The following is a 12,319-nucleotide window of genomic DNA, read 5'->3' as shown; positions in this document are numbered from 1 at the left end:
GTCGTCTGGGTTAGGGGAGGGTTTGGCCGGGGTAGGCCGTCATTGTAAATAAGAAGTTGTTCTTAATTGACTTGTCTAGTTAAATAAAGGTTCAATAAAAACATGTACACATGTTAACTGCCATAGCTTTGACTGATATGGTAATCATGAGAAAACACATAACTCCACTTGTCTTTAGGTCGACATCGGAGCATTACCCTCTACAAGGTCTGTTCTGCACAAAGGAATAAGTAAGGGAGTTAGGTTAACACACTAAGACGAAATCCATGGTCTTGTCACTAGATGTTGTCCTGACAATGACTCTTGAATAGAATCTAACATCACAGCTATGATACATCGAGCAATACATCTAATCAAGTACATGGACATGCTGCAGACAATCGAGTAATCTCATTGGCTATCAATCATTCTAGAGGGGGACACTGGTACGGCAGCTCCGTTTGTTAAGCACATGCTTTATGCGATCATGTTTCAACAGGATGTCCATACAGTGGCATGATACCATACCATATAGAATGTCACATCTTTTCCTTTAGCCTTCTGCAATGGTACTTTTATCTTTGGGGGAAACCAAATAGACCCAGAACCAGGGAACAATGCTTCTTCTTTCCAGAGTTAATATTCTCTTAGAAGCTTTATGTTTGTAGGGACAGACAGTTTTAAAGCATATCGGAGGATGAGCCAAATGTAATGCATATCGGAGGATGAGCCAACTGTAATGCCCAACCTCTCTTACATCAGCCAGTCACAGCACACGATTCTGTGATGTGCAGCTAATGAACTTTGAAGATGATTTAGTCTACAGCTGCGTAAAGGAAGACAGTCTTAGAAGGCAGGCAGGCCATCCCAGCCCAGGCTCTGTGCTCTCTCTGACAGGACTGTACAGCGACCTTGAAAGGAAACAGCTGATTAGGTCATCCTTTAAACTGTCTCAATCCCAAGTATTAAACGTACCAATCCTTCTAAATCTCAACCCAGCAATTTCAGTGTGCAAACATGATTGATTTGAACCTTGTAGTTGCCAGAGATACAACTTACTAACCTTTCGATAGACTAATGAACCGTCCAGGAAAAGAAGAAGAGAGAGCAAAAGGGACAGTCTATTTGAGCCTCTGCCTCAATTCGTTTGAACCAGATAATGTTCATAACTAGAGCCAAACTGTTTTTTCCCAAAATAGGAAAGATAATGTTCCATACTATTTCTTAAGTGGGATGAATGCTTTTACCATTCATGTATGTGTGATCTCAATGAGCTAAAAAAAGATATATACAGTACCAGTCAAGGGTTTTAGAACACCTACTCATTCAAGGGTTTTCCTTTATTTGTACTATTTTCCACATTGAGAATAATTGTAAAAAATAAAGAAAAACCGTGCAATGAATAAGTGTGTCCAAACTTTTGAATCGTACTGTATATATTTATTTCTTTTTTACGATTTTGTGTCCAGCAGTCAGGGTGCTACATCAGAATGAAATAAAATTCACCAAACATAAAATGGTCGATCCACAAGAACAGAACAGAGGGAAATGATTGTGGTGGGAGACATGCACTGTGTAATACATACTCACCGATAAAGTGGAGATGGGCTTCCCTGGGCCTCACAGCTGAACACCACCTCTCTGTTCTTCTCCTGGGAGTCCACAGGGAACACAATGCTGCCAGGCTGCTTGGTGAATACTGGGCTCTGCAGGACACTGCTCTCTATAGGGGACACAAGGACAGGGGATAACACTCAGCTTACACTCAGGCTCAGACAACAAACCTGCTTGCAAAACAGACAATTAGTCAGAGGCAGCAAACAGGCCAGACCTGGTAAAAGCATAAGGGGGGACGAACCACAAGCAGACAAAATATATCAATTAATTCTGTCTGTCACAGCACCGTCGCACAGACAAGAATTATCGGAAGTGAGACGTGTCTTCAAAAGCTATTTAGGCGGTAATAGGATAGCTCCAAATTTATACCAGTCGGGACACGTTTTAACTTGCATCCTTTTTTCCCAAAGTGCTATTGGAGTAGTTGTGTCTCTGCAGACGTTTAAGCAATTAGTTGTGCGGTTAGCGTTCCTCGCCTGTGGTTTGTATTCTCTCAGTGAAATGACACACGGAACGGAAGTCTCCATTACTCCATGGGCAGCTGGGAATCCAATGGGCTATCTGTGCATGACTTAACAAAAGCCTTTAGTGTCAGTAAGCCATGGGATAAAGGACAAGTGACAGCCTTTGTAACCGCCTTACCTTTGGCCTAGAATGTGATTAGATGTGATTCAAGGGTTATACAGTGCATTACCTAGCCAATCTTCAGCCATTTCCACTGTACGCTGCAGTAGTAGCGGACTCATGCTCGAACCAGATCCATCAAGACATGACTACGGACTGTCTGTCGACTCATTTAAAAAAAAAAAAAACACAACCAAAGAGTGTATTTAACACCTGCCTGTGGCTAGCCTGGCTAAAAGATATTCATGACTGGTTCCTGAAATGTGTATAACATCAAAGGTCAGTGTTCTTATTGGCTTGCAGCGGTGGTGCATATTGCCTTTACAATGGAGATCCAGGCCACTTATTTTGTCTCCGGAATAGAAAAGCTTTTTAGCAGCAGGATGTATCAATGCTACATTGTGCAGTAAATAACAAAGCCACTCAAAACATGACAATTTGCCTTATTCAATGCAATGTTTAAATAAACAATAACAGCAAAAATACCTTACTGGAGGAATGATTTCCTGTGTTTGTGACCGTAGCTTTTGTCCTACCCTCACAAATTGCACAATTTCTATAATTACATGCCTTTGATGCCCTGTGAGCAGTCATTGAGACTTCATGCTAATTTGGGGAAAGATAAGCTCTGTTTTTCCCAGAACTTTGCAACGAAAATGAACACATCTGTTGTTTCTGTTTGGGATCTTCTCTAAGGTACATCCCCTGAGGAAAAATGAAAAACAACAGAAAAACATGCTGGAGACGTCACGTGACTGATAAGCTAATGTGACAAAATGCATTTCAAAACAAAAACCCTAACTACGATACAGTACTCCCTGCAGACCTAAAATCTTTTCTTCCCGTTTTCAAACTAGGCCTGTTGGAAAAACAATTCGGGAGTGGCTCTAACATGCTTTCGCAAAAGGACGCATGTGTAAACTTAATGAGGGAAGACAAATTACAGTATATTGCCGCAAGTCTAAACTCATATCACTTCTGCAACAGATGTGACAGTCTCCACTGATTGTGACACATTCCCATTCCCAATTTGGGATATTGTTTTGCCAGTACGTGGTACGGTTAAAGAAAGGAGCACATCATCTTTACTCTCAGTCTGGGCAGACATAATAACAGTGTACTGTACATCTTATTCTACAGTGAAAGTAGGTCACCATTAAAGCCTCATGGAACACATGCAGCTATCTTTACTGTACTCCCTACTGGCCTCACATACCGTACCCCAGACCAAAAAAAAAATAAGAAAGATTATAGCTTTATAGCACGATTCATGCGCATGATATTTGGCAGAAGAAACTTGTCAGGTGAAAGCACCAGGGTATACTTCTGCCGAGAAGGAGCCCCAGCGCTCTGAATTCCAGCATGGCTCAAATTGGTGGCTGCATTCATAATTGTGACATTCACACACACACTTCCCCCATTTCTCATGCAAAATTCAGGCTATGAGACAGAGATGGTGTTTTCATACTTTTCCGTCAAATTATCATGGGGTCATAATCAGGTTCCTCAATACACTGAGAGAGTTGGGATTGAAGTAATGCCCACATCCTTGCTAGATTTAACACAGAGATTACAAATGGAATAGATTATTGTTTAATGGAGAATACATTAGAGAGTGTAGGATACATAGACAGAGGCCATAAACCCTATTCCAAAAAGTTGAAGTAAACAGATTTACATTTTGTGTCATTATTGTTGCCATCTGTAATAAGACCAAGCCAATTGTATTCACCCACTGATTGTGGGATGACCTTTACGAACTTGGCATGGACGCCAGATTTTATTCTCAGAATGTGTCTTTTTTTCATCTTGAGAGAAAATGAATGAATCTAAGAAAGATATGCAATTGATATCTAGTGTCTCACATGAGATTTCCTTTGAATTACTGGAACCACAATGACAAGAGAAACTGGACATAGATCATTTATGACTGACCACTTGAAATGATCATTTTTGGTAAGATCTTTACATTTTTTTGCACCCAGTGAGAGCTCTTTGGTGGACTGAAAATGCTTTGTGAATGGCTTGGCTGCTTCCAGACTGCTGTCTATTCTCACTCTGTAAATAAAGAAAATGTTGTGTTCACACTGTGTGTGTGTGTGTGTGTGTGTGTGTGTGTGTGTGTGTGATTGTGTGTGTGATTGTGTGTGTGATTGTGGTGTGATTGTGGTGTGTGTGTGTACATGTGTGTACATGTGTGTACATGTGTGGCTAGCATGTCAAGAGAACAGCACTCAGCTATTTCAATTTATAGTCACATAAACGGATGGATATTGCATATCGTTGAGTGGTAAACTATTGTATTTGTGCGAAGCAGGATGCAAATAAATTCATGACTAATTTCACAACCCTTCAACAGGTATGTGAAGACTGGCTGATTTTTTTTCACAAGTGCGTAGGCCTATCTGGTATTTATTTAAAAGTGAATGGGTTTATATATGTAGTTGATGCGTGTATGTTTGTGTGTGTGCACCAGAATTCTAATTTTCCATTATACAAAGAATATAATTTCAGTAAAGGGTGTCTGTGATAGAGAATACAGAAAAGACTATATTGTTTGCTTGCCTCCACTGCATTGCACTTGAGCTGGTATAATTGGACTTGTTTTGTTTCCACTCAGACAGACAGCCTCATCAGAGTCCTTACTGGTTAGACTGAAGTCCCAAGTGATGTGATAGACTCGTGTGTTTATCTCAGGTCCACAATGCTACCTTCCCTGGATGGATGATGCAACAACAGCAGAGACTGGAGAATATATATATATATTAAACCATTAAGCTACTGTACAGGTTGGGGGGGGGGTAAAAACAGAACTTAATGTTCAACCAAACAGGCAATTGACTAAAGTTTCAAGCAGGTATTGACTATGTGCATAGCATTTCTGTTCTCATCAGTGAATATTTTGCAGTTGTACTCTACATGACTATAGGACATATTGATGAGGAAAGCACATAGACGAGGTGGTGGAGTTACTGTAACAGTGGATAAAAACGATTTCATTCCGTTTTTTTTGTTTTACCAAGACACCAACTGTATTATGTAAAGTATCAGCGTGTGGTAGTACTGCATAGTTACTACATCACCAGCCTACTGTACACTTGCATTGGCTTACTATATTGGTCAACTTTGAATTGGCTTGCATCAGTCAAAGTTCCATGACAACTGATAGGCAGTCAGGCGGGGGGGAAAAAACGAACTACCATCCATGAGTCATGGTGACTTGCTCTTTACAAAGATGGCCTCTGCTGTCACAGTCATTATGAGACTTAATAAACGTTGACATGATCTTAATAGAGCACAGTTTAAATGAAACGTCACATCTTTAAAGTGATGATTAACAGGGAGAGCCAGAGCCGTTATTCTGGAACAGGTGCACACGCCCTTTGGGAGACAGGAACTGTAAACCTACGCCATACAAGCACATCCTGCCTCTGCCCCTGCCTCTGAGCTGTTCTGCCGGGAGCAGCACTGATCAATGCTCCCTCCCAGCCACTCAATTAGCATCACAGACTCATTAAAAATACTGGAGCCTGTCAGAAAAACAGAAGAAAAATACCATGGATCTGCAGTTTCACCTGCGCTGTTTCCTCCGGGTGTGAGATTGACAATTGCATTAATCATTCATTTTCGCCCGGGTTGTTTAATTGTACCAGCCTTTCAGAAAAACACCTTTGAAACTGTGAACCCACACACATGTGGTGAATCATCGTGGGGAGGAAATAAAGAGGGGCACGGGGCTAACCCGACTGATTTCCTAGATTGCATGAATAAAACATTTATTGATATACATATCAAAAGCAAGTGTTGACAAAACAAAACCAAAGTGGAGAAAGAACGAAGCAAAGCAAAAAGGAGGAGAAGGAGAGCGAGGAGCTCCTGGCATCTGGTCTGAATCCCTAACATCACCAATTAGCAGGGGCTTGGCTGTGTGACCGTCTGGGGAGCGCCTCCTCCTTCATCCTACCACACAAAGAATAATTGCTTCTCCAGCGGAGGAGCAGGTGAGTGCACCTGGAGAGGCAGGCAGGCGGGCAGGCTCGCTGTTACTAAGTCACCGTGTTAGATTTCATCGACAGGAGTTGAGCTCTCACTAATACTGTCATCAACGAGATACCCTGGCTAATGAATCCTTTAATGGAGTAGAACCGTAGTCATGTTTGAGGAGGAACATTGACGAGTCAGTCAGCTTGGAAGGGCATATTACCTTTCCCTCTGTAAGGAGGAGGAAGTCTAGAAAACAGAAAAATAAGATAATGTGTTTTTGTTGAATGTTTTGCTTGGTTCAGTATAGATCTTTTACAATATGAAAGGAGAGTTGGCTATATTTAGTCAAAAAAAGAGAGCTGCCTATATTCCCCCTGATATAGTATAACATTACTGGTCAGGGATTGACTCTAGTCCATCACACATGCTAATCTAGTCCTAATAAACACATTGTAATGAAGCAGGCACAGCAGGGACAGCTGTGCTGGTTAGGAGGTCCATCCGGACTGAGATCCAGGGGCCATTGGCCACGAAGTCTACCCAGCAGCAGTACCTCTCAGCTGGCCTGGCACCAGGGGGTAGGTTGCTACAGAGGGGGTAGGACGCTCCACCCAGTGGAATGACAGAGGTCGATGTTAAGCCTTCCGTTGTCAAACTGCCCGGAGAGAATGCCTTTCCACTGGAACTTTAACCTCCAACCAGACCATCTGACATGCATGGCAGTCCAGGCACAAGCACAACTAGCTACATCCTTCACGGGCAGTGGATAAGAGCAGAGAGAGGCACTGTATGAATATCACACTGGCTAAAACAAAATGACAGTACCAAGTCCACCGTTTAATTGAACAGCATCACATATATGTATATAAGCCATGCTATACACATCAGTCTGAGCCGTCACAGATGCTTCCATCACAGATGTAAAATGAACAAGGAAGATACAGTAGTAGACAATTGAAAACATAATGCATGTCATGTGCAAACAGCATTAGCAACCCAGTGAATGTTTTTATTGAGCTGCAGATGGCATCATGCATATTTATGCAAACTCACTGAGCCCAGGTGATGGCTTTGACTTATCCTACATGTCTGTCTAACATTTAATCAATCAGAGATGCTCCTGAAAATGTAAATCCCAGGACCACAGACCTTATCAAACTCTATATGCTAAACAGAAAGACCAACCCTACAATAACCAAAGACAACAGATATTACTCCACTTAATTACTCCCGTTTGTTTTTGAAAACTCAGTTTCCCCTAGATGTGTTTTTCCTGATCTAGAAAACCTTGGTCCAAAGAGCTGGATATTTAGTGCAGATTGTGTCCTCAAAGCTGTGCCTTGGGGTCAGTCTAATACAATGCAAATGACATCCACTGATTGCCTTCTCAGAGTTTATGACACCGAGGTTTATACAGAAATGGTAAGTTGAGCATAGTTTCAGGCTTTGTAGTCTACATACTTCAAGGGTGTAATATCTCGGTTTGCAAAGCTACCTGTAATTTATTAAAGTTACCGGAATCTTCTATGGTAACTTTGGCTATTTATACTTGAATAACGTTTTTAAAAATGTATTCATATATAGCATATATTTTATGTGTGTGTCCATATTGTCCACAGTGGATAAACCATATGGTTCAAGAGAAAATAGCCTAATTAATGAAAAAAGCATCTGATCAACAATGGCAGATTTTCAATTATCTCTGCAACTCTTGAAACTATTTACTTTTTTTCATAACTGCCACCAGTTTGGCGCCAAAACATTTATAACAAAGATGTATTGACATAGTCAAATAAATAAAACTGTGTAAAAAAATGATAAAGGATAGTTCATGCTGAAACACTCATATTAAACCGCAACAGTATTCACTAAGTTGATGGTTTATATTTAGGATAATGGTTTACAGCTTTGTCATTCAAATGTTCATTTTAAAATCATCTTATTTAATTATTTCATACGTTTTGCATGTGATAAGGCCACACAGAGGGCCCGAGATAATTACAGACACCTGTGATAATCTGAAGTACCCAAAGGGCCACTAGATGTTTTGTGATAAATGACATAAAATCCCTGAAAGTTACACAAATTCTGGTAGTTCACTGGAACGTTTCCAGTAACATACCCTCCCTTTGCAACCCTTGTAATGTCATAACATAGGAATAACAACATAATAATTGTGATGATAGTGTAAAATAATTGCATAATATTGCATAAAAAGTATTTTATGCCTATAATTGCTACCACAATGGTCCCCAAGCTTATGTGGATTAAGCGGTAAACACAACTGCAATCCTCTTTCTTTAATGATTGCTGTTCATTAATGTGTTTTCCATTTCTCCAACATGGAACTTCCCAATTCCACTGTGCAGGTAGAGCTACAACTACCTCCAGAACTTTGTTTAATATACACCCATAGGCACTTGATCCCAGGTGTTTCTGTAATATCTGCACAGCTGCAGGAAAATACATTTTTTTTTTGACAATGAGAGTCAAGACATTCATTCAAAATAACTTCTGTTTAGTTTTTTTAGTTGGGAGAGAAATCTTTACATGTTCCAAGGCGGACTGAGGTACAACATTTTAGAAACCTCCCTATCCCTCCATGTCCCACCTGCCATGCAATATTTAGGGCTGCCTTTGACCGCCCAAGACCGTCTGGTGGCAATGCAGAAAAGCAATAGCTGTTTGAACCCTCCCTCCTCCCCAAACTAATCTGATGTCCAATAGCAGGTGACAGAAAATGAATTTGCAGAGTTTTCACACAGCATGAATAAAAAAGGCCCAGAAGGAGTTCAGCATAGAGGAGCATCTACTTTGTGAATTCTTCCAGTATCCAACACAGATTCATATTCCGAGCCTCACATATTACAGCCACTCCCAGCCTATCACTCAGATACCACTCCTGCAAACTAGGGCTGGGAATTACCTGGGACTTCACGATACGATATTAAAATGACACGATCCGATATGTATTGCGATTCGATGTTCCAAACATATTGCTCACCATATGTCTGCTGCAGAGGGACCAGAAACAACCATGAGAAAACCTGTTTTGGTCAGTCATGTAAACAAAAGTGCTGAAAACAAATTGGCTCCCTGTTTTAATAGAAGATGGAGAACAAGCTATGAAGGAAAAATACTGGAGTTTTGGTGCAGGTACAGCCGACTAGTGCAAAAAATATTCCGATACTGTCCCAATTTTTTTTTACTATATACAGTTGAAGTCGGAAGTTTTCATACACCTTAGCCAAATACATTTAAACTCAGTTTTTCACATTTCCTGACATTTAATCCTAGTAAACATTCCTTGTCTAAGGTCAGTTAGGATCACCACTTTATTTTAAGAATGTGAAATGTCAGAATAATAGCAGAGAGAATTATTTATTTCAGCTTCTATTTCTTTTATCACATTCCCAGTGGGTCAGACGTTTACATACAATCAATTAGTATTTGGTAGCAAATAGCCTTTAAATTGTTTAACTTGGGTCAAACATTTTGGGTAGCCTTCCACAAGCTTCCCACAATAAGTTGGGTGAATTTTGGCCCAATCCCCCTGACAGAGCTGGTGTAACTGAGTCAGGTTTGTAGGCCTCCTTGCTCGCACACGCTTTTTCAGTTCTGCCCACAAATGTTCTATGGGATTGAGGTCAGGACTTTGTGATGGCCACTCCAATACCTTGACTTTGTTGTCCTTAAGCCATTTTGCCACAACTTTGGAAGTATGCTTGGGGTCATTGTCCATTTGGAAGACCCATTTGCAATCAAGCTTTAACTTCCTGACTAATGTCTTGTGATGTTGCTTCAATATATCCACATAATTGTCCTGCCTCATGATGCCATCTATTTTGTGAAGTGCACCAGTCCCTCCTGTAGCAAAGCACCCCCACAACATGATGCTGCCACCCCCGTGCTTCACGGTTGGGATGGTGTTCTTAGGCTTGCAAGCCTCACACTTTTTCCTCCAAACATAACGATGGTCGTTATGGCCAAACAGTTCTATTTTTGTCCCCATGTGCAGTTGCAAACTGTAGTCTGGCTTTTTTATGGCGGTTTTGGAGCAGTGGCTTCTTCCTTGGTGAGAGGCCTTTTAGGTTATGCTGATATAGGACTTGTTTTACTGTGGATATAGATACTTTTGTACCTGTTTCCTCCAGCATCTTCACAAGGTCCTTTGCTGTTGTTTTGGGATTGATTTGCACTTTTCGCACCAAAGTACGTTCATCTCTAGGAGACAGAACGCGTCCCTTTCCTGAGCGGTATGACGGCTGCGTGGTCCCGTGGTGTTTATACTTGCGTACTATTGTATGTACAGATGAACGTAATACCTTCAGGTGTTTGGAAATTGCTCCCAAGGATGAACCAGACTTGTGGAGGTCCACAATTCTTTTTCTGAGCTGATTTCTTTTGATTTTCCATGATGTCAAGCAAAGAGGCAGAGTTTGAAGGTAGGCCTAGAAATACATCCACAGGTACACCTCCAATTGACTCAAATGATGTCAATTAGCCTATCAGAAACTTGTCGTTGGGAAAGGAGGACCAAAATGCAGCAGGTATGTGGTTGCTCATCTTGAACTTTTATTAAACTCAAAATGACCACCAAAATGAACTCACGATCAACGAACAGTCTTCTCAGGCTCACACACACTAGACAAGAAACAATCTCCCACAAAACCTACACCAAACAATTACCCATATATAGGACTCTCAATCAGAGGCAACGAGGAAGCACCTGCCTCCAATTGAGAGTCCCAAACCCCCATTAACCTAACATAGAAATACACTCACTAGACTAAACATAGAAATACATAAACATAGAACATAAACCAAAACCCGGAAATAATAAATCAAACGCCCTTCTGCAAAAACACCACCCCGAACCACATAAAACAAATACCCTCTGCCACGTCCTGACCAAACTACCATAACAATTAACCCTTATACTGGTCAGGACGTGGACAAAGCTTCTAAAGCCATGACTTCATTTTCTGGAATTTTCCAAGCTGTTTAAAGCCGCAGTCATCTTAGTGTATGTAAACTTCTGACCCACTGGAATTGTGATACAGTGAATGATAAGTGAAATAATCCATCTGTAAACAATTGTTGGAAAAATTACTTGTGTCATGCACAAAGTAGATGTCCTGACCGAACTGCCAAAGCTATAGTTTGTTAACAAGACATTTTTGGAGGGGTTGAAAAACGAGTTTTAATGACTCCAACCTAAGTGTATGTAAACTTCCGACTTCAACTGTATATATTGTCAAAAATAATATCCCGATATGTAACAGTATAATTTTTTCCCCCATCATTACTCCAGGCCAGCTGAATCAAGTGTCTTCCTGCAGCTGCGGGACTCTTGGGCTTCTGCATAGGTGTTCATTTAGAGATCCTGTCCTCTCTTCCTCCTCCTCCTCCTCCTTTCTCCTCCGTGGAGACAATGCAAGACACGTGGTCCAGATACACTGGTGGAACAATTGGAGCAGATACATGAGCTATAGAAAAACTTCAGAGGGAATGTATTTCTCCATGGTCTGGGAGCCAGAGTGGATGTCTAGGCGAGCCTCTTCGGAGAAAGGCAATGTAAAAAGACTTCATAAATGGGTTCAAGGTCAAGGAATTGAGAAAATCTGCCCATATCTTTCATGCTTCAGCTGAGCTATTAGAAAGAATGGTTCTCTCCTGCGCTGGAGTAGTTCAGTGGGACAGGGGAGTATTCATCTCCCGTAGATAGGGCACAGATATGACATGCATTTACAGACAGAATCCCTTTCAGACAAAAAAGTGAACACATTTGAATGTCATTGCATTTGAAAACAAATGCCCCATAATTAGAGCCTCTCAGATGACAATGTATTATTATTCTGAAATCAGTTAATCACCATTATCAATGGAATGAAGAAAAATGCTCAAATTAATAAGTTTGATGTAACATTGACTTGAGAAGACATGAATAGGATATGGATCAAATTGGATACCTGGTATTGGCAGGCAGCAGCCCTGTATTGAACGTAGCTACCTACTACAATGCCTAGTTGGAGATGAATAGAATAAGTATTTAGGAGAGCACTGCCACAAACTGCATCAGAAAATGTCAGGAGCCAAGCCATTGTCACACTCT

The 12,319-nt window shown here is 40.9% G+C and overlaps 1 protein-coding gene across 3 annotated transcripts in view; it reads right to left on the bottom strand.

The window, feature by feature from the left end:
- The window catches only part of cntn4 (contactin 4), a 169,907-nt gene that overhangs the window by 123,710 nt on the left and 33,878 nt on the right, over positions 1–12,319 (bottom strand). For all 3 annotated transcript variants that reach the window (XM_029694672.1, XM_029694674.1, XM_029694673.1), the window contains one exon: positions 1,570–1,702. In XM_029694672.1, coding sequence (XP_029550532.1) covers positions 1,570–1,702 — 133 coding nt within the window. The remainder of the gene's footprint in view (positions 1–1,569; positions 1,703–12,319) is intronic.

Source organism: Salmo trutta, chromosome 16, assembly GCF_901001165.1.
Source record: "Salmo trutta chromosome 16, fSalTru1.1, whole genome shotgun sequence".
NCBI classification, from domain to species: domain Eukaryota; kingdom Metazoa; phylum Chordata; class Actinopteri; order Salmoniformes; family Salmonidae; genus Salmo; species Salmo trutta.
This window is presented reverse-complemented; position numbering and strand designations above follow the sequence as displayed.